This window comes from Theropithecus gelada, chromosome 12, assembly GCF_003255815.1.
Source record: "Theropithecus gelada isolate Dixy chromosome 12, Tgel_1.0, whole genome shotgun sequence".
Lineage (NCBI taxonomy): Eukaryota > Metazoa > Chordata > Mammalia > Primates > Cercopithecidae > Theropithecus > Theropithecus gelada.
The window spans coordinates 104,238,047-104,261,955 of NC_037680.1; the positions used below are offsets into that span (position 1 = coordinate 104,238,047).

Genomic DNA, 23,909 nt, shown 5'->3' on the forward strand with positions numbered 1-23,909 from the left:
CCTGAATACAGCACACTGATGGGTCTTGACTCTATCCAATTTGCCAGTCTGTGTTTTTTTTTTTTGTTTGTTTTGTTTTTTTTTTGAGACAGAGTCTCACTTTGTCACCCAGGCTGGAGTGCTGTGGCGTGATCTTGGCTCACTGCAGTCTCCGCCTCCTGGGTTCACACCATTCTCCCGCCTTGGCCTCCCAAGTAACTGGGACTACAGGCGCCCACCACCATGCCCAGCTAATTTTTTTGTATTTTTAGTAGACGGGGTTTCACCGTGTTAGCTAGGATGGTGTCGATCTCCTGACCTCGTGATCTGCCCACCTCGGCCTCCCAAAGTCAGTCTGTGTCTTTTAATTGGGGCATTTAGTCCATTTACATTTAAGGTTAATATTCTTACGTGTGAATTTGATCCTGTTATTTTGCTCGTTAGTTGATGCAGTTTCTTCCTAGCATTGATGGTCTTTACAATTCGACATGTTTTTGCAGTGACTGGTACCGGTTGTTCCTTTCCATATTTAGTGCTTCCTTCAAGAGCTCTTGTAAGGCAGGCCTGGTGGTGACAAAAATCTCTCAGCATTTGCTTGTCTGTAAAGGATTTTATTTCTCCTTCACTTATGAAGCTTAGTTTGGATGGATATGAAATTGTGGTTTGAAAATTCTTTTCTTTAAGAATGTTGACTATTGGCCCCCCACCCTCTTCTGGCTTGTAGAGTTTCTACTGAGAGATCCGCTGTTAGTCTAATGGGCTTCCCTTTGTGGGTAGCCCAACCTTTCTCTCTGGGTGCCCTTAACATTTTTTCCTTCATTTCAAGCTTGGTAAATCTGACAATTATGTATCTTGGCATTGCTCTTCTTGAGGATTATCTTGGTGGCATTCTCTGTATTTCTCAAATTTGAATGTTGGCCTGCCTTGCTAGGTTGTGGAAGTTCTCCTGGATACTATCCTGAAGAGTGTTTTCCAGCTTGGTTCCATTCTCCCTGTCACTTTCAGGTATACCAATCAGACGTAGTTTTGGTCTTTTCACATAGTCCTGTATTTCTTGGAGGCTTTGTTTCTTTTTACTCTTTTTTCTCTAAACTTCTCTTCTCGCTTCATTTCATTCATTTGATCTTCAATCGCTGATACCCTTTCTTCCACTTGATTGAATCAGCTACTGAAGCTTGTGCATGCGTCATGTAGTTCTCGTGCTATGGTTTTCAGCTCCATCAGGTCATTTAAGATCTTCCCTATGCTGTTTGTTCTGGTTTGCCATTCGTCTAATCTTTTTTCAAGGTTTTTAGCTTCCTTGTGATGGGTTCGAACATTCTCCTTTAGCTCGGAGAAGTTTGTTATTACCGATCTTCTGAAGCCTACTTCGGTCAGCTCGTCAAAGTCATTTTCCATCCCGTTTTGTTCCATTGCTGGCGAGGAGATGTGATGCTTTGGAGGAGAAGAGGCACTCTGGTTTTTAGAATTTCCAGCTTTTCTGCTCTGGTTTCTCCCCATCTTTGTGGTTTTATCTACCTTTGGTCTTTGATGATGGTGACCTATGGATGGGGTTTTGGTGTGGATGTCCTTTTTGTTGATGTCGATGCTATGCCTTTCTGTTTGTTAGTTTTCCTTCTAACAGTCAGGACCCACAGCTGCAGGTCTGTTGGAGTTTGCTGGAGGTCTACTCCAGACCCTGTTTGCCTCGGTATCACTAGCAGAGGCTGCAGAAGAGCAAATATTGCAAAATAGAAAATATTGCTGCCTGATCCTTCCTCTGGAAGCTTTGTCTCAGAGGGGCTCCGGGCTGTATGAGGTGTCAGTTGGCCCCTACTGGGAGGTGTCTCCCAGTTAGGCTACTAGGGGATCAGGGACCCACTTGAGGAGGCAGTTTGTCCATTCTCAGATCTCAAACTCCATGCTGGGAGAACCACTGCTCTCTTCAAAGCTGTCAGACAGAGACGTTTAGGTCTACAGAAGTTGCTGCTGTGTTTTGTTCAGCTATGCCCTGTCCTCAGAGGTGGAGTCTATAGAGGCAGGCAGGCCTCGTTGAGCTGCGGTGGGCTCCACCCAGTTCAAGCTTCCTGGCTGCCGCCTCCCAGTTCCATCTAGGACTGCTGTGCTAGTAGTGAGCAAGGCTCCATGGGCGTGGGACTTGCTGAGCCAGGCATGGGATATAATCTTCTGGTGTGCCGTTTGCAAAGACCATTGGAAAAGTGCAGTATTAGGGCAGGAGTGTCCCGATTTTCCAGGTACCGTCTGTCACAACTTCCCTTGGCTAGGAAAGGGAATTCCCTGACCCCTTGCGCTTCCTGGGTAAGGGGATGCCCTGCCCTGCTTCAGCTCAGTCTGTGGGCTGCACTCACTGTCCAACCAGTGCCAATGAGATGAGCCCAGTACCTCAGTTGGAAATGCAGAAATCACCCTGCTTCTGAGTCGCTCAAGCTGGGAGCCGTTGACTGGAGCTGTTCCTGTTTGGCCATCTTGGAACTCCCTTCTGGGGCTTTAGCTTTTTACAAAACTGTAATATTACGTAGTAACTCTCATTAGGAGATTAGCCTGTTATGGCTTAATTTTCCGATTCTATGATATTTAGTTTTTCCCCCCCAGAGCCCTTAAATCTAATTAATAGAAGTAAAATAATTTTTAAATAGTGGGAAATTTTTATAACTCTTAGGTCTCTCCTTTGTCACTGAATGAATAGTTATTATTTCCTAGCATTTATTTTAATGAATGAATGGTTCCAAAGATTTTTTTCCCCAAGGAAAGGTACTTACTGAAATGCAGAGCTTGTTGGATGGTGTCTGGCCCTCATATCTTTGTTTTATTACCTAGGTGGAAACCGATTTGCTAAGATTAATGAATTTGCCTTAAAGTTTCATAATTCCGTAATGGCTGATCTGATATTAATACCCAGAATGCTTCTGAACCAACACTATTTTTGTTCCAGTACAGTTGCCTCCATATTTATACTTTGGTTTCACATTGATGAAACATACCAATTAATATTATGTACTATTCCTTGTATCTGAATACTTAGAAGGCTCACTTCACTTGCCTAGCATACTCTGGAAGTGAGGATTAATACAAAAAAGGGTTGGAGGTAGCTGAGCAAAAGCAAAGAAAAAACCGTAAGTAGAAAGTTACCTTGGGCTGTGAAGGACATATTTTGTTTATAGAATTGCTGCTGCTTTGCTCTCCCTGTGCTCTCACCCTCTCAGTTTACTCTTAATATTTGGACATCTCTAATATTTAATAATCTACAATTAGCATTTGAAAAAGGAACTGGAAATGAAAATTACCAATTTGGTAATTAAAACAAGAAAGACAGGAAAGTTGTAAAAATTAACACAATAGAAATATTAAACTTGATAGCAGTCTGGAGGAAATATTTGTAAATCCTGTATCTGATAAAGGACTTGTATTCAGAATATATAAAGAACTCGTAACAGCTAAATAATAAAAATAAAAAGACAACCCATTTAAAAAGTGAGCGAAATATTTGAATAGATATTTCCCTAAGAAGACATAGAGATGGTCAATAAAAGAAAAGACAACGATGAACAATGTAAGGAGGTAGAGAAAATGGAAACCTCATATATTGCTTGTGGGAATATAAAATGGTACAACGCCTTAGAAAACATTTTGGCAGTTCCTCAAAATGGTCATCATGGAGTCACCATATAACCTAGCAGAGTGCCACTATTAGGAATATACCAGAGAGAAATGAAAACATGTATCTGCACAAAAATTTGTACACAAATGTTCGTAGCATCAATATTTATCATCGCTAAGAAGTAGAAGCAACCCAAGTGCCCGTCAGCTGATGAAGCCAAATGTTGAATAGTCATACTGTGACAAAGTATTTGATAATAAAAAGTGATGAAGCATTGATAGATGCTACAATATGGATGGACCTTGAAAACATTCTGCTGAGCAAAAGAAACTCGTCACAAAAGGCCATATATTTGTGGTGCCATTTGTATGAAATGTCCAGAATTGGAAAGAAAAAGTAGATCAATGATTGACGAGGGCTGGGTTTTAGTGGTGGGGCAGCATGGGAAGTGACAGCTGATAGGTATCATGTTTCTTTTGAGGGGCATGAAAATATTCTAAAATTAGATTGTGATGGTGGTTGTACAAGTCTGTGAATATATTTAAAGAAACATTGAATTCTATACTTTAAGTGAATGAGTTGTGTGTAGTATGTGAATTATATTTCAAAAAGCTGTAAAAAGTCTAAAAAAAGTTTAGAGCAGTTCAGGACCAGAGCTTGGGGGGGCATCTTTGTTGCAGGCTGAGGTATAGTGATTAATACTGGTTAACAGTCACTGTTGGCTAAAAGTCAGTTTTTGCCAGTGCATTTTGTGAAACATGTCTCCTGTAACATTGTTAGCAAAATTCTGTGGACAAGTGTTCTGTGTCTAAACACATATGAGAAATGCTGGAATAAACACAATTTAATGTCATTAATGCAGTACTGCTGCAAGCCTGTAAAGTGCTTTAAGAAAGTAGATAAGACCTGGCGCAGTGGCTCACGCCTGTAATCCCAGCACTTTGGGAGGCCGAGGCAGGCGGATCCTGAGGTCAGGAGATTGAGACCATCCTGGCTAACACGGTGAAACCCTGTCTCTACTAAAAATACAAAAAAAGTAGCTGGGCGTGGTCTCGGGCACCTGTAGTCCCAGCTACTCGGGAGGCTGAGGCAGGAGAATGGCGTGAACCTAGGAGGTGGAGCTTGCAGTGAGCTGAGATTGCGCCACTGCACTCCAGTCTGGGCGACAGAGCGAGACCCCTTCTCAAAAAGAAAAAAAAGAAAGTAGATAAATATAAAGGCCACATTTATCTTTCACAGGCCCTTCTCCCTCAGTTAACCTTTTTTTGTATTTGGAATACAGTGACACTTTAAGTTAGCAAGAAAGTTACATTCATTGAGTATTTATTGCAAAGCACTTTAATTTGTCGCTACATTTATTCACAGCAGCTTTGTGATCTCTATTCCTCCACCTCATTTGCAAATGAGGAAACTGAAGCTTATAAAATAAAGTAACATCATGCAACCAGAAAATGACAGAACCACAACTCAGAACCATTCAGTTTTTTAATTGTTCTTATGCCAATTTAAAAAGTATTCTAATTTTAAATCAATGGAAATACATTTTTGGTACAATCTTACTTCAGATTATTAAAACAAACAAACAAAAGATTATATTATTTAACAATTTAAGTTTACTTTGTATTAATTTATATGTAACCTGTCTGTTCTCAACATACCAGGTGAGTAAGATCTGTACAAGATGCATTTTTCTTTTTTCTGTCTCTCCTATTTAGCCGTTGTATTTTAACCTGTAAATACCGCTTACCTTTCTTTTGAACTAGAATATTTAATAATTTTTCCCTTGTAATACTTAATTAGTTCATTTGAGTTATTTGTGTATTTCTAGTTAATGTGCTGATTTGTAAATAAAACAATCTAGCATTGTTTATGCGCTCTCCCCCAAGACTTGGTTTTGATCCTAAATGTAGATGCTGGATAGTGTCATATGATGCTATGAATAGCGTATTTAGATGTAGCTTATGATGCCTACAAAGTGTTTTTTAATGATTATGAAAAAGTTGATGCTTGTTTATTTAAAAAATTAATTTCATCACTATTTCTTAATTTGTTATTTATTATTCTAATCTCCCCTTTATTTCAAACAGTATAAATATTACAGTGTCATGAATATAGTTGAAATTAAAAGGCTGATTTTGTGAATGTATTTTTGTTATGTATTATGTTACCCCCTTAGCAACAGTACGCTCGAATTTTACAACTTCGTAATGAAACAAATATACTTTTATTTTAACAATATTATCCATAAATTAATTGACGTTGGTCTCTTTATGGCTTTCCATAAGGCCTTTCTGGAGCAATGCATTCTCAAGTGTTTCCTCACGCTCATTTTGGTAGGTGGCCACAATTAATATCTAGATTTGTGTGGCAATTTGTCTACCTGCTTGTGGAAGCTTCTGCTAGTGTTCTGGATCCCTGCATGTGGAATTAAGTTTTTTTTCCATGTTTTAAAATAGAATGGGCATGGATGTGTGGCATTGGGATTACATTGTATTTAAAATTACATGGAAATTTTTTTAGTGATTTATGTGTAAATGCTGAAAAGCATTACTGCTTACCTACATGGTCATATTAGAATGTTAATAGCCGTTTTGATTCTTTTTCTTGAGTTTGAATTCATGGTATTTTGAGTGATGCCTTTTTGATATGCCAAACCATTTTACTGTATTATTCCATGAAGTTTGGTTTTGCTTAACTGTATCCAAGTTTTGCTTTTTAGTGCTCTCTTAAAGTAATTTGTCAAAGTTATGTCAGTGCATTGTTGTCTGTTATGAAGCCCTCCCATTACCCTTGCAGTCTGCTTATTATTATTTAATTCACCTGCTTCCCAATGGCCTGTTTTTCCTTTTTTTTTGCATCAATAATAATAAAGTAGTTTTTTAATATTCTAATTAGGTTCATTGAGTAGAATTGCATTGTTACAAACATTACAACTACAGGGATTACTTTGGGCAACATCTGTAACTGGATTTTCAGCTTTTTAAAAATGAAAGACATTCTGTGTAACATTTTTTAGTGTTTAATTTCGGTGCCTTAAACCAATGAACAAATTGGTAAATTTTTAAAATCAGGAAATTTAGTGAATTTTCATGGTATTTTCATTGTATCATCCTTAGAATATTTCATTATGTAATTACTGGTAGTCTATATTTAAAGCAACATTATTGGCTCTTATTTTACTGAGACCCTTCCTAGAACACATAGTTGGAGGTTCTGTTTTTAATATTCACTGGTAATAAATAACATACTGTAAGTGAATAGTAAGTAGGGAAATGATGGCAGCATTCCACATAGCAGGTGTTCACACACATTTCCCCCAACGTGATAATACTCTGTCCACCAAGTAATACCAGCTAGGCATGGCAAGCCAAGGAAGAATACAGTAGCATTGAACACTATGGCCATTTATTCTGCATTCTGTCTAAGAATGCTTATTTCATTTCTAATCTTTGTGGATTTCACACTAATTTTGATAGCTCAGTTGCCCTAACCTTCCTTCAGTCTTCGAAAGCTGTCTTCATTTACCTTCCAGAAGTGGGTGGGAATCCATGTGTGTGTGTATATATATATGGAATTGATTTAATAGGAACATGTACTTTTAATTGCGTTAGTGTTGTTAAGAGAGTATCTCTCCTTCTCTGGCTGTAGTCACAAAGCTGCATAGGTTCTGAGTGGTCTGCCTCTAACTAACTCTGTTTGTCCTATAAGTCCTGTCCTTTTTAGTGAACTATTTTTCAGTGGCTTTAAAATTTTTTTCCAGGAACACATATTACTTTATGGCAGATACTTCAGTAGATAAAATTTTGGCTGTTATTTTACTGCATATAGCAAAACAAAACTAAGAACAAAAATGTATACTAGTTTACATATTAATTGCATAATCTTTAAAAAGCAGACAACTGTTTAGACTTGAATTTATAATATGAGAAATTTTCTTGGGATTTCAAACAACAGCTTTGGTAGTTTCATTCTGGTCATTGTGTTTTAGAAGAATAAAATTTCTACAGGGTTATGTTAAACTGTAGTGCTAAAACTCGTTGTTAACTTTGTTGGAATTTTGGAATTAACCTTGCCTTTAATGTACATCTTAGTATTTTTCAAGGTGAATGATATCTTTTTTACAATGTTGTGAGAAACTGAATATGTCCTGTTGTATGTAACTGATCAGCCCTTCTCTTCTGTCAGCGGCAACCTTTGGCACTGCATCCATGAGCATGCCCACGGGATTCGGCACTCCTGCTCCCTACAGCCTTCCCACCAGCTTTAGTGGCAGCTTCCAGCAGCCTGCCTTTCCAGCCCAAGCAGCTTTCCCTCAACAGACAGCTTTTTCTCAACAGCCTAATGGTAAGATCTAACATTTGGCGAGCTGTAAGTTCATTTTATGTATCCTTTTTATATCATAATGTTGTGTGCTTGGGCAGAAAGACTTTTCTAAAGAATACTATACTATTATCTACTGAGTTTTACTACACAAAAATAAAAGCTTTTGGTGATTTGAACCTCAGAAAGCTAAGTGATTTTATAAGTTTTTGTGAGCAGGTTACAATTTATGGGAAATCAGTGACTCTGTAAAGAGTATCCTGTCATTCTCAGAATTTCTATTGCCTTTTTCTGATTAATTTGTCTTACAAGCCTTTTGATTTTAAAAGGAGAATTTATAGACCTAGAATGTTGGGGTTTTTTTTTCCTTTCTTCACAGAAATGTGTACCTTTTTGTGTGTGAAATAGACTGCTTTTCTAATTTTTCTAATTTAACTATACTGTAGTTAGAGTTTGTTATTTGATTTTAGGAAGAGACAAGATTAACTCAACCATTTTTACCTATTTCTGTCATTTGCTCAAGTTTGAAGTGCATAGATTTGAAGATTCTTGAATCACAACTACATGTTTTCTTTTTTTTTTTTTTAAGTAAGTGGTTATTTAAAAATCTGAAATATGGGCCAAACGTGGTGGCTTACGCCTGTAATCCCAGCACTTTGGGAGGCCGAGGCAGGCAGATCTGAGCTCGGGAATTCGAGACTAGCCTGACCAACATAGAGAAACCCCGTCTCTACTAAAAATACAAAATTAGCCGGGCGTGATGGTGGATGCCTGTAATCCCAGCTATTCAAGAGGCAGGAGAATCACTTGAACCCGGGAGGCAGAGGTTGCGGTGAGCTGAGACCGCCATTGCACTCCATCCTGAGCAAAAAGAGCAAAACTCCGTCTCAAAAAAAAAAAAAGTTCTGAAATATGGACTGTGGAAGAGCCATAAGTAATAAAAATATTTCCTACAAATACTGTGATGTTTACATAGAAATCATTGGGTTGTCTGCATGGCCTGTCCCAAATAGTCACAAGCTCATCTAGTAACAAAATCCTATAAATTTTAGTTATTAAGACAAGTTAGAATGAAAGAGCTGAATGAAAGTTCTGTTGGCGAGTGTGGTGGCTCACGTCTGTAATCCCACCACTTTTAAGAGGCCAAGACAGGTGGATCACTTGAGTTCGGGAGATTGAGACCAGCCTGGACAACATAGTGAAACCCTGTCTCTACAAAAAATACAAAAATTAGCTGGGCATGGTGGCATGTGCCTGTAGTTCCAGCTACTCAAGAGACTGAGGTGGAAGGATCACCTGAGCCCTGGAGGTTGAGGCTGCAGTGAGCCATGATCGTGCCACTGGACTCTGGCCTGGGCAGTAGAGTGAGATCCTGTCTCAAAAAAAAAAGAAAAAAGTTATTTTAAGACATGCTACAGTAAGTTTGTCTTTGGTATCTGAAAGAGCTTGAGGCCTAACAACTTAACTTTGACATTTTATTTTTGCTGCTCTGGTAGGAATTTCTCTGAAAGTTATTACGAGACTTTATAAGCATCAGATTTTCTCTTGAAGATGTAGGTTATAATTGGTGGTTCTGTTTTAACAAGGTGCAGGTTTTGCAGCATTTGGACAAACAAAGCCAGTGGTAACCCCTTTTGGTCAAGTTGCAGCTGCTGGAGTATCTAGTAATCCTTTTATGGTAAGCAAAACTTTAAGTACTTTATAAGTTGTTAAATCTTATTTTCAAATTAGGAATAGCAGGCTGTAAGGCCGGGCATGGTGGCTTACGCCTGTAATCGTAGCACTTTGGGAGGCCGAGGCGGGCAGATCGCAAGGTCAGGAGATTGAGACCATCCTGGCTAACACGATGAAACCCTGTCTCTACTAAAAATACAAAAAAATACAAAAAATTAGCCAAGCACGGTGGCGGGTGCCTGTAGTCCTAGCTACTTGGGAGGCTGAGGCAGGAGAATGGTGTGAACCCAGGAGGTGGAGCTTGCAGTGAGCTGAGATTGCACCACTGCACTCCAGCCTGGGCAACAGAGCGAGACTCTGTCTCAAAAAAATAAAAATAAAAAAAGGAGTAGCAGGATGTTAATACTTTTAGATGGTATTTGGTGTTCTATTGATATGAGTGACATCATAAGATTGTACAAATTGACACAGAGCCATTATGTGTGATCCTTTTCTGACCTTTTAAAAAAATTAGTTGCAAATCAAAGTGTTGACAGTAGATCAACTGTTTTATAATATGAAACTTACTTGCTTTCTTGTCAAAATAACACTTTATGAGAGGCCCTAGGAATTAGTGAACATAAAAAAGAGGCCTTAAGAGTCAGAAGTTTTGTTTGAATCACAAGTGCTTTTCTAAGACTATTCTAACATTCTTTTTAGAATCTATTACAAGAACTGTATGAAATAATGGATATGAAAGACACATAGTAGTTTGATATAGCATATTGCCAATAACAAATATTGTTGCCAATAATTTAAAAAATAATTCTTAACCAAAAAGTCTAATTAAATAAAATTAAGTTCAGTTTAATGTTTTTGTATTTTGTACATGCACCAGTTTTGTCTCTTTATTTATTTGTCTTATGTTTTCCTTTAGACTGGTGCACCAACAGGACAATTTCCAACAGGAAGCTCATCAACCAATCCTTTCTTATAGCCTTATATAGACAATTTACTGGAACGAACTTTTATGTGGTCACATTACATCTCTCCACCTCTTGCACTGTTGTCTTGTTTCACTGATCTTAGCTTTAAACACAAGAGAAGTCTTTAAAAAGCCTGCATTGTGTATTAAACACCAGGTAATATGTGCAAAACCGAGGGCTCCAGTAACACCTTTTAACCTGTGAATTGGCAGAAAAGGGTAGCGGTATCATGTATATTAAAATTGGCTAATATTAAGTTATTGCAGATACCACATTCATTATGCTGCAGTACTGTATATATTTTTCTTAGAAATTAGCTATTTGTGCATATCAGTATTTGTAACTTTAACACATTGTTATGTGAGAAATGTTACTGGGGAAATAGATCAGCCACTTCTAAGGTGCTGTCATATATCTTGGAATGAATGACCTAAAATCATTTTAACCATTGCTACTGGAAAGTTACAGAGTCAAAATTGGAAGGTTTTATTCATTCTTGAATTTTTCCTTTCTAAAGAGCTCTTCTATTTATACATGCCTAAATTCTTTTAAAATGTAGAGGGATACCTGTCTGCATAATAAAGCTGATCATGTTTTGCTACAGTTTGCAGGTGAAAAAAATAAATATTATAAAATATGCTATTGTTTTTGTGTTCTTGCTGCAATGCCTTTACCAAAGTGGCCTTAAATATGAGTAGTGAATTGAGAACATCTTGAATTCTTAAAAGACTTCTTAGTGACTTTTTATAAAAAGGCCATGTAGAAAATTTATTAAAACTACTATGACTGCTACATTCAGGAATATGCCAATGGTAAAGCATTTAAATGTAGCTTGTCAGATTACTATAATCCTTCTAATTTCTTTGCAGCTTATTAATTTTGTGAAATTTGTATATATGAAGAATTTGCATGTATGTGTATTTACAAATTTTTCTAAGTATCTTGAATTCTCAGACTGCAGAAGGCCTATTTTAACTATTGATTTAAAAAAAAAAAAATCTTGTCTTTGAATGTATTGGAAGTTGACATGCATTAACTGTGACATTATTGCACCTCAGTTTTTTTTCTTTCTTTTTTTGGGCAAACTGATATTATCTGTAGGATATTTGTTTATGTTTGTTTTTTGGGGGAAAGAAACTGGAACTCAGTGTTACCTTAAAGTGATGGAATACTTTGTTTTAAAGGAAGAGATAATAAGTTTAGTTATTTTTTTTGTTAATATTCAAATGAACTTCTTTAAGTATCTATGTACAGTAATGCCTCTTTCATCTAGAGGTAATCTGGCAGTCTCGTGAAAACCGAACACAACTCAGAAACTTGGAATCGTTTTTTTAAAAAATGCCTTTGAGCAACCCATATAAGTCACAAAGTCTGTGTGTTAGAGCTTATGCATTTGTTTATATGAGAGATTTTAATAAATTTGATTATTTGCTTGTCCAGACTGTTGGCAGTTTAGAAGGGATGGCTTGAAAGGAAGGAGACTGAAAAAAACTCTGAGGAGCATACACTGTCCAAGGCCATTAGTGTAAGGACCACTAGCAGGCCTAGAGGACATCACTATACTACATCATCTGATGATCGTTCTTTATTATGCCTCTAGGTAATTAAGTAAAGGTGAAATTGCATACACAGATATGTAGTACATATTTTAAAAGTTTTATCTTAAATTGATTAAAACTTTTTTAAAAGCTTTGGTATTAAAAGAGGTAAACATCAGTTTCCTCAAACATTTTATTCATGTTGAATGCCTTTTTGCAATGATGAATGAGTTGTTATAGTATTTTAAAACCTGTATAGTGTTTTAGACTTGTTAAAACATTGCTGTCTAGTGTACATCTAGCTGAAAGTGTGGTTTATCTGAACGTTTTAATAAGCAGGATGACTGGGAAATCTCTGCCCCTTTTCTGAGCAGTATGCCTCTTCTTTTAGAATTAAATGAATTAAATTAAATGAGGTCCAGGTGTGTGTTGATGTAGACTTGAAATGTCTCTACATTTTGGAGGACTTCCTCAGCCCTTTTCATTGAGGGAAAATATATTTGAATTTCTGTTTTAGAGTGTATCGGGTCCCAGTTGATTCATGTGTACAAAGTTATGCTACCTAATTACAGGCCATTACCCAAATAACCTACCAGGCTTTCCACCTGAGTAGTAAATTAAACGGTTGTTATCAAAATAATTTTAAAGACTATTTCTTTTTCTGGGTAACTATTGAAGTTTGTAATTAAATGGGAGCTCTTACTGACTTTATCGCTTATAAAATAGAAATGTTTCGTTTAAGAAGAGACCCAACTTGGGTATGTTGGTGTGAGAGCCTGTGAGTCCTAGCTACCCTGGAGGTGAGGTGGGAACATCACTTGAGCCCAGGAGTTGGAGGCTGCAGTGAGCTAGGATCACGCCACTGCACACCAGCCTGGGTGATAAAGTGAGATCCTATCTCTAAAAAATAAAAAGAGGAGAGGTAGCTTTAAAGTGGTTTTTCTCGTGATACTCACTGTTTATTATTAAAGAAAATCAGCTTTCGTTAGACTTTTACCTTCAGATTTATTCTAGTTTTATATAGACCATCAAAATTATATTGAGTACTGAGAAGGAGAAAAAATCCTGGAAGGTAACAAGGCTGAAGACCTTCAGATTTCCTGGCCTACTGGTTTAGTCAGATCATTTTTCCTGTTCAGGTATCTGCAGGTATCCCTGTTCAGCAAAGATCTTTTTTCAGGATGGCAATCTTCTGACATAATTTAAAGACATTTTTTCCTCATTTTTTGAAATAGAGAATATTTTACTATTTTTGTGAAAACAGAGTTTTGGTTATCACTTTCTTCCTTAAAATAATTCCTTCTGTTAATTTGTAAAAGCACATTTCATGCTTTACCTGTGAGATTCCCTGCCCCCTACACACACACCCACTTAAGTAAAGTTCCCGTCAATTGGCAGCATGGAGAGGGTGACCTGGCTGCTGCTTTACCATGGTACCAGCATCTCTGGAGCATCTTAGTTTCAGGACCATAATGCTTATGAAGATCCCCAAACAGCTTTGGTGATGTAGCTTATATCTCTGATAATTAAAATTAGCTTATATCTCTGTATTAAAATTAATACTGAGATATTTTAAAAACATTTATTTTAATATAACAGTAATAAACTAATAACTTGCTAACATAAATAACATTTTTGATAAAAATGACTTTTCCAGAACAAAAACTAGTGAGAACAGGAACATTGTTTTACATTTTGTGCATTTTAAAAAATCTGGCTTAGTAAAAGCAGTGAAATTTTCATATTGCTTTTGCATTCTAAATTAAAAATTACACAGCATACACACACTCCTCCACTGTGCACTTGTGAGATCATGAGAATGAAAACTATATAATGTCTCAGTAGTACAATGAAAATAGTTTGACCTTTCACACCCTTTCAAAGAAAGTGTTGTAGGGGCCCTTAAGGGTCTCCAGACTCTTTGAGAACCACTATACTTTAAATTTGTGTATTTCTAGAACAGTATTTACTTGTAGGGCAAACATACTACTCCCTGGGTTTTTTGTTTGTTTGTTTGCTAGTGAGAAAAACTGAAATTGCAGACTTTTTAACGCTACTTGAAGGTAATAATAGCAGTGGTATTATGGGGTGTGTATGAGATAGTTATTTGCAAACGATTTTCATATTTTATCTCTTACAATCCCTGCAGTGGACCCGTACTTTTAGGATGAAAGAAGCAAAGCATAGGGAGGTTAAGCTAGTGGCAGCTTTTGCTCTGGGGAACAGATTTGGATTCAAATGCTGTCACATTTATGTACAAATGCATTCTTAATATTTTGAAATTCTGAACAAGTTCTATATCTTGTATATCTAAAACAAACTTTAATCACTTGAATTCCTTTCATAATTTGATGAAATCAGTACAGTTTATTCTTTTTTTTTTTTTTTAAACTTTAGAAGTAAATTAATATGGTAACTAGTGGAGCGTGCTTTAAATTGAAGACTCATCTGAAGTATCACAGACTCCGATTTTGTAAAGCATTCCACCTTCATTGATACAGTTTGTGGCCTATACACTTTTAAAATTTAGTTTTTAAAAGATGGTATTAAATTTTGTATTAAATTAGCCTGTTGTATTCATCCTCATTAGTAGTTAAATTTTTCTTTTTATATTTTAAAACTTAGTGACATTAAACTTTTCATGTGGTTGGTTGTGAACAAATGAATATATAACCACGATGTAATCCAGTGTTGTGCTGCTGCTGAATGTTTAACAACCATCTTTCATGAAAGAAAAAAGGCCCTGTTTTGTAGTGTTTACTGATATTTGTGGTATAAATACTGTCTTCATGGTGATTTTACCTGCCAATCTGATGTCATTAAATGTAGTTTGATGAAAGAGATAGCAAACCAGTGGCTCTCCCAAGCCTTTGCAAACCAGCACAGCAAAGGACATAAATTTCCACAACTCATTAATTAAATGTATTGGTCATTTGATGATTATATCCAGTATTTGAAGAGCTTTTATATTGTTAATTCATTTGGCAAGCATTTGGACACTTGTTTATTTTCAGAGATATACTGGGCACTTGAGGTATTTAATCTGCAAAGACCCAAGTTTTGTGAAGCTTGGTTTTAAAAAGTCCAATTATTGTGCTCTTATAGGGGTTGCACGTTCAAGGCTTACACTGAATTCCGTCTGCAGTTCTGTTTTGTGTGACCAGCACAGTGTTTTAAAATATTGCACTCCGAATCCAACTTTTTAAAATGGGGCATGTGCTCTTAAGGTGACCACTAGCTTACCACTCCCAGTTTTTCTTAGTCTCAAACATTCACATGCTTTTCAAGGCCTTTGAGTTGGCAAATCCTGAATATATAGTGAAGGTAGGAAATGGCTCTTCTTATGCCACATGTTAGTCTGATTTTGAAGTCAGTTGTATAAGGTTGGGCTGACAGTGGTATTTTCCAGTGAAGACTATTGCCAAGAATGCATATCATTCTGCTTATTTTATTCTAGGGGAAAAAAATTCAGTGTATATTTAAGTGTATTTTTGAAATCTGTGCTTGTCCAACACAGGGCTGTAGGGGCTGATGAAAAGAGAATGATGTGATTTGAGCTTTTATAAAAAAAAAGATACAGTGATCCTGGATAAAATATTTTAGATGGTGATTAAAATGCCCATAGATTAATTTTTTATTGGTTCTCTGAAATCTCGAAATGTTATCCAAGTTATAATTTAAGCAATGAGAGTAAAATTTGAATTCTAAATTCTCAGCATCTTCCCATAATCTTGAGTGGAGAGACAGAGGAAGCAAATGCCAAGGAGCCTTCTAATTTTGACTATATGATCATTAACTAAAGGCAGCAAGGGGTTGTAAACTAATCTTATATAGTCAATGTTTCATAGAATGCTTTGGTTACAATCAGGTTTTTTAAAGACTTTAAAGGTTTTTTGTATGTTATATGCTTAAGATTTCTAAAAATTATGCAGTATACACAAAGGGCATAAAGTCAAAAAGTATGTCTCCCTCTGTGACTTATTCTCACACCCCAGAGGTATATAATTTCTTGTATTCTTGTATAGTCTTTCAGAAATGTTATTCATTTTATATATGGCTCCCTATATATATGCCTCTTCCTGTTCTTCCTTATTTTAAATGTTCAATTTTGTGACTTGGTTCTTATTTAACTTGGTTGTCTTTCCATATTGCCACATCCAGCTCTCACTCATTATTTTAATGTCTCCAGGATTCCATTATATGGATGTCCCTTTGGGAGAACATTTGTTTATAGACTTTTCTACTAAATATATTGTTACAATGATAATATCCTTATGCATATATGAAGATTACTCTTGATTCTGCCTGACTGGAAACTTTATTAATAAAGTAGACATCATTCTATTTTGAGGCTCACCAGCTGTGTAGGTATGATCTTGTGCTTCCATTTAAGAAATTCTTCCATTTAAAGAAGAAAAAAAATCTCTCTAATTGACTATCTGAAGATATATGAAAAATCCTATGCTTTTAAATTAAACAATTAAGGCAGTCAGTTCATTGAAAGATTGTGCAAGTTCACATCTATTTTGCACCTTAATTTTTTCATTGTCCCTACTCATGACTCTAAATAAAGTGCATGGCTTGGGGCTATATTTTGTTTTGCGGTTTGTTGGTATGTGCCTTTCCTTATCTATATTAGCTTAGACTATACCTTATTTTTAAGAAGAGAAAGTGGAAATTAACTATGGCAAAATCTGTTTTGGCACAACCATGTTTGTTCATTATTCAAAATTAGCTTCCTATGCTTTAGAAAAAATATGAGTTATTACTCTGAAAGTTCTGATTCTGATTCCTCATGGTTTAGAGCCCAGAAATATCTTAACATGTCTTTGCTGTTAGTCAAGCACAGGATTTGTTTCCTGCAAAAGTTTATTTTCAGTGAAGAATACTTGTCCTAATAGCTGATAGAAAGTACCTTTGCACTTTAAATCCTAGGAATAGCGAACAAGGAACTTACTGAGAAGTTCAAAAGAAAGAGTAACAGGACCTTCTAGTCAGCAGGGCATGTTTGGAAAATGTTAATACACCATGATTTTTGAAGACCAATTTTAGTTCAGGAGGTGGTTTTAAATATTGGATGAAAACTTACAGGCTGATATCAATATTCATTTCTGAAATACTTTAGTATGATAAATTTGGTTAAGTTCTTGTTCATTGTGAAATACTGTTGGAAGAATTTTTTTCAAAATAAAGACTTCTGAATTTGTGTACCATTTGGAAATAGCCTCTTTCATTTAAATGAGTATCAAATCTGGAAAACTGAAATAATATTTTTTCCTTTCGTCACTCACATTATGCATTCCTGTAAAGCAGCTCGTGCATTTACTTCCAGCTTAACCTGTTTTCCATTAATTAATAGATTTTGCCATTTTTTTGTTTTTTTAATTAAAAAGTCTTCCTTTTTAAAAAGCAGGATCTATTTGTTACTTAATTTGCAATATTTTTTCTTCAAAGCTGGATTTTTTTTTTTTTTCCTTGAGTACACATTGATATAAGTTGGTTTTAAGAAAACATTGTAATGGGATTTTACTTACCTTACCACTGTTGAAATTTAGAAGGTAAATCCTGAACTGTGTGTGTCACATCCCTAATCTTATTTCCCTGTAGTGGTCACTGACTATTATTTGTTATGAGTCCATCTTGGTTATTCTGTACATCTTGTTTAAATTATTTTCACTAACCATCACCAGAACAGAAGAAAATTTTGTTTCCTTAGAATCAATGAGTATTTCCACACCCGAGGGTGGGGGACAAGGAGAGAACTAATGTTTGTTTTAGCCTCTTTAATGAGAAACTATTCAAATTATTTTTCTTCATATTTTTTTCTCAAGTGGTATGCTAATGATTTTTGCTGACTTCAAGATTTGGGGCTCTGTGAAAAGTACTATACCAGAGTCAAATTGCCCGTGTTCTTTTCTGCCGTTAACTGGCTTTGGGTTGGGAAATTCAGATAATTCCACTTTTCCAACTTTAAAATGAGATCTCTTTGAAAACAAGATTCTCCACAGCCATTTGGAATATGTGTTTAAATTAGTAATGCTTTGGAAATTGGAATTAAACATTTCAGAATAATAGCTGTTAGGCCGGGCTCAGTGGCTCACGCCTGTAATCCCAATAGTTTGGGAGGCCGAGGCGGGCAGATCACCTGAGGTCAGAAGTTTGAGACCAGCCTGGCCAATATGTTAAAACCCCATCTCTATTAAAAATACAAAAATTAGGCATGGTTGGCGGGTGCCCGTTGTCCCAGCTACTTGGGAGGCTGAGGCAGGAGAATCACTTGAACCAGGGAGGTGGAGGTTGCAGTAAGCTGAGATTGCGCCACTGCACTTACAGCCTGGGCAACAAGAGTGAGATTCTGTCTCAAAAAATAATAATAATTAAAAAATAAGAGCTGTTAGATTGAACATATGAAACGTTTTTGTAGATAAAAATTGCCAAGTGTCAGCAACTTTGACGATTTTTAAATCACCAACCTGTGCCATTTATCTCATATAATTGATCCCATTTAATGGATACAAAAACCCTTTAAGGCAGTATTTGTCAGAAGAAAACACAAGTGTTCGCTTGGCCTGGATTGCACAGCTAATTACTAAGTGGCAGGAGTAGAATTCTGACTTTAAAATTAATCTTCCTGTCAATATTGTATTCCTACTTTGAAGCTCCTCATTCTAGCAGTTTTAATGAGTATGGATATTTTTTTTAAAAAACACCTGTTTCACAAGCACTATTGGAAACTGTAAGGACTACTCATAGCCTTCCTACACCAAATGTTCCAACTTTGGGGTTTTTTCCTTCCACATTTGCTTCTTGTCAATGTGAAACATTTTGTTGTAATCATAACCAGTTAATTTTTAACCCATTTATGCCTAGTGTTCCATTATTGGAACGCTAAGCTTGTGGGAGTTATATCCTGCTCAAGGTCATTGCCAACGTCTAATTTTTCACAAAAAGAATTTTGCAGCTTCCGGCATAAATGGATTAATACTGAATTTTTCCTGCATACCAGTTTTCTTCCAAACAAAATACATTTACATTTATTATTTTTTCTGATGGTGAAAATACATACTTATTGTAAGGAATTTGAAAATAGAGAAAAGTTTATAATCTTATGCACGTATAAGTATGTCTGGATTGTGTTTTAGGGATAAGTACAAAGACTTCTTACAGAATGGCATCATATTATGCTTACTATTTTGTAACCTTTTCCTCAATATATCATGGTTTTCTTTCAGTGTCAAATATAGATGCAGATTCTTTTCCAATGAAGTTTCATTGTATGGAGTTCTCATAATTAATCTCCATGACAGATGTTGATATTTCCAATTTTCAACATTAGGAATTTTACCTGTGTTTTTATTTTACCCGTACACATGATTTGGAGTCATGTTTTCTTAGAAATTGAATTGCGGAGTGAACAGTGTACATCTTAAGGACATTGATACGTCTCCTCTTCTGTACTGTAATGTAGATTTTATGGTCATTTGTCATTTTTCATAATGTTAATTGAATATTAATTGAATTTAACTTTTCATTTGGATTATGTCTTGGAATTAAATATTTGTAAATTACACTATTGGCTTGTAAGGATTAACGTTCTCTCAGCTTACTATTTAAAGAGATTGTTTTAATTTATGGAATACCAAAAAGGGCACTTGGGCCATTTTTACTCCAGTTCTTATTTAATGATTGCTAATTTCAGGGGATTCTTTATTTATTTTTTTGATTACTGGTGAGTTTGGTTTTTTTCGTGATTTTCTACTTGCATTTTCTCATTTGTAAATTGTCTTACAAGTTTATTTTAAGGCATTGGATTAACTGAATTTACATTTTTATTCATTATATCTCATTGTTTTGGGATTACAGAGGCACAAACTGGAATTTCTGTTGCTAATGATGTCATTTAACTTTTAGGCTGAATAACTTAATTTGTAATCTAGAGATCGAAAAATCTAGATAACTCCTAAACTTCCTTCTAGTTGCATAATTTTTTAAAAAATCAGTGAAGGATAACTTATTCAGATTCTCTGGTTGAACTGGTTGTTATTCAGACTTAAAAGCTTATTTCTTCACTCTACACTGTAAAACACAGAAATGACTGTTGTATTTTTTTGTTTGTTTTTTGTTTTTTTGGTGTGTTTCACTGTGATGTGTCTGAATGTGGATGTTTTGTTTTTGTGTTTTGCATGGGATTTGATATGCTTGAATCTGTATTGGGTGGGTGTGGGGGTGGGGGGTGTGTGTGTGTTGCTACGAGCTCTGCAAGTTTCTCAACCATCCTGTATTCAAGTATTATTTGCCCTGTTTTCTGCATTAACTTTTAAGGTTTATAAATGTTTTAAAGAAGGAACCAAGTAAAATTATTTGGAATCCTTGAAGGATTTTAAACATTTAAAATGTTTACGGTTATCAGTATGAATTCAGACTAAATTTCTATAAAGTTATCACAGAAGAATATAAATTTAGAACACATATAATTTTAGAACAGTACTGTTTCAGCCTTTCTATTTTAGTTGCTTACTGTATATGGGTAGTGTCATGCGTGTCCGTGTGAAGAGACCACCAAACAGGCTTTGTGTGAGCAACATGGCTGTTTATTTCACCTGGGTACAGGCGGGCTGAGTCCGAAAAGAGAGTCAGCGAAGGGAGATAAGGGTGGGGCCGTTCTATAGGATTTGGGTAGATAAAGGAAAATTACAGTCAAAGCGGGGTTCTCTGGCAGGCAGGAGTAGGGGTCACAAGGTGCTCAGTGAGGGAGCTTTTTGAGCCAGGATGAGCCAGGAAAAGGAATTTCACAAGATAATATCATCGCTTAAGGCAAGGACCGGCCATTTTCACTTCTTTTGTGATTCTTCAGTTACTTCAGGCCATCTGGGTGTATACGTGCAAGTCACAGGGGATGCGATGGCTTGGCTTGGGCTCAGAGGCCTGACAGGTAGGTCTCCCAAATAAGGAGAGAAGAGAGGAATTACCAGGCCTTCCAGATAAGATTTCTAGTATTCTAAACTAAGAAATGTTAGAGAACCTTGCAAATTCTAGCAGGTCAGAGATACTGAATTTTTTTTTCTTATTAAGAAATAATACTTGAAAATGCAGAACAATTTTGACTTCAGTGATGTTTGAGAACTGCTCATGTAAAAGAAATCACTAAATGCTGTATGTCATTGTCGTAGCTTCCGTTTAGTAGGTGTTATATTTGGTGCTGCTTTGCTAAGTGATTTTTAAATAGTATTTCCTATAATTTTCACAATGTTATATGTAGGTACGATTTCTTTTTTACCAGACAAAACAGGCTTAGAAATGATGGTTTACTTGCTGAAGTAAAGTAAGTGGCAGAACTGAGCTTTGAATCCAGCTGGAGAGTAGGTATGCAGAACCACTCCACCACAGTGCCTTGAAGGAACTGGTCTTCTAGAAGGGGGGTGTGATGTATATGTAAGTCCACACCAAGGGCAAGGAAGTGGGGCTGTGGGAGAGTAAAGACATCTCAATCCGACCTAATACAGATTTTTGAAGGAACAGTAGACATAAGACTAAGGGAGAAGAGTGAGAAGGAAGCAAGAAGAAAAGAGGCCTGTATATTGGGGTTATGCTATATCGATGGACAAGTAGGTATCTGAAAATACATTGGACAGGTTTTCTCCTCAGGGCATTTGATGAAAGGATGGTGGGTGTGGGGGTGTGTGTGTGTCTGACTGTTGGTGTAAGTACTTAATACAAAATACTTCCTTTCCAGATCTCTGGCTTGAAGAACATGGAACAAGGTATTAGAGTTAATAATAGTTGTGTTTAAAATTAGTGTGAAGTAGTATTAGATTGGAATTCTGTATAGCGTATATTATTTCACCTAAGGCATTAAAGATGCAGTCATTTGCTACTCCAAATGTGGTCTGAGGACCTACAGCCTGGATGTAGTCACCTCGAAGCTTGTTAACCATGCAGAATCTCAGGCCCCATCCCAGGGTAATAAACCAGAATTTGCATTTTCACAAAATCCCTAGGTGATTTGTATGCAAATTCAAGAACAAGAGGCACTGATTTAGGTTCTATGTTAGGCAATCATTCTTGTATATGGTTACTTGTTGTACTAAAACCAATCTGGAGAATCTTAAAAAGGAGATTGAGAAAAAAATTCTGTGAAAGTACATTTCAATTAAGTTCCTTGTGTGTGTTCAGTTTTACACATGTGTTGCTAGGAGTCAGGAGTTTATGCAGAGTGTTTTATTTTAAAAAGTGGTAGAGAAATATGCTGGTATAAACCTCACACACGTAAAATCATTAGGCAGTGCCATGCAATGAAGATAAATGCAAAGGCAGTAGACTTCCTCTGGAAGAAACTGGAAGAGGAACATGGGAAGAGCACAGGTTTCACTATCACCATGAAGTCGGTCACTGGAAGAGGAAGGAGGCTCTGCAGATGACAAAAGCACCTGAGGATACCTGAAATACTTCTTGGTGCTGGCTACATTTGAGCAGTAGCTCGGAGGAGTGGCAGCATTGAGGAGGAGGATACATGTATCATACACCCTGCTGGCCAGGGTATGGCCCAGATGTTGGAAACTGGCTGAAGAGCGGCAGTGGTTCCTGATATTAAAGAGATGGTGTTTAAAGCTGTTTTTCTTATACCCTATTTACCTTTGAAATTTTAAAGCATTCACTTTGCCCATCTGTTTTGCATTTTTACAAAACTTTTTTTAAAGAGAGCCCTCTGCCACCAAAATATGCTTGACCTCATCACCCTGAGATCACTGGTATCAAAATATTTGGTGTATATTTTTTCCCCTATTTTGTGTGTGTATATACATTCTATATAATTGCTTTCTTTTGTACAATTTGTGTAACTATTATCTGCTTTAAAGGTTTAATAGTACCTTTTTCTATCATTAAATAGTGTGCAAGAGCATGTGTAGTAACTGCAGTGTACGACTGTCTCTGGTCAGAGCATACATCTCTTCACTAGTCCTGTCCAGGGGTCTGCGAACTTTTTAAGTGGCTAGCTAGTATACATTTTTAGACTTTGCAGGTGATATGGTCTCTGTCCTAACTACTGGACTCTTTTTTTAGAACAAAAGCAGCCACAGCCATAAGCAAAATGTAAGTGAGCTCAGCCTTGTCCCAGTGAAATTTTTCTTACAAAACCAGGCCTGCAGGTCATAGTTTGTCCTCCTCTGTCTAATGGAACCTTTAGGTTGTTTCTGGTCATGAGCCATTCTTTTAGCATCTTTGCCCAACACTGGTTTCCACATAAATGAATCCCTACAGGGGGTGTTTCTTTTTAATTCATATAGTCCTCCAGAAAGTTTTTCCAACTTTGGCTTCCTGTAAGTTTTTGAGGATGTTTATTCTTCTGGAATATTGATAACACTGGTTATTTTTAATTGTCAACTTGATAGGTCGAAGGTGTTATCGAGTATTTCATGTTTCTTGGGTTTCTAGTGAGGTTGGTCATCTTTTCATGCTTTGTGAATTACCTTTTCATGAGATTTACTCTTCCCTCGTATACTCATGTTTTAAAAATTGTTTTTAGACCTTTTTGTAGGAAAACCACGTTGTATATTTTGCATGTTTCAATTTTCTGTTTTATTTTTATGTAAGTTTTATATTTGTGCAGTCACTTCTGTCCATCTTTTCTGTAATTTTTTTTTTTCGTTTTTTTGGTACCAAAGGCAATCTTTTCTGTAATTTGCAACTTGGAATTCATGCTTAAGAAACCCTTTACTAAACCATTGTTACAAAAATAGAAACCTGTGTGTTGTCATAGTATTTCTCAGGTTTAGTTTTTGTGTAAATATTGGAGGTTGATACAATTTTTTAACTTTGGGGGAAAGTTATTAGGAG

General features: G+C 36.2%; 1 protein-coding gene across 7 annotated transcripts in view; it reads left to right on the top strand.

Annotated features, from left to right (window-relative positions):
- The window catches only part of AGFG1 (ArfGAP with FG repeats 1), an 88,944-nt gene extending 71,657 nt beyond the window's left edge, over positions 1-17,287 (top strand). For 3 of the 7 annotated variants that reach the window (XM_025404531.1, XM_025404537.1, XM_025404535.1), the window contains 3 exons: positions 7,763-7,921; positions 9,484-9,575; positions 10,488-17,287. In XM_025404531.1, coding sequence (XP_025260316.1) covers positions 7,763-7,921; positions 9,484-9,575; positions 10,488-10,547 — 311 coding nt within the window. In that variant the 3' untranslated portion in view covers positions 10,548-17,287. Of the gene's footprint in view, positions 1-5,862; positions 5,911-7,762; positions 7,922-9,483; positions 9,576-10,487 lie in introns of all 7 variants that reach the window. The other 4 variants (XM_025404530.1, XM_025404533.1, XM_025404532.1 and 1 more) reach the window with 2 other exon arrangements.
- The last annotated feature ends 6,622 nt before the right edge of the window (positions 17,288-23,909 follow it).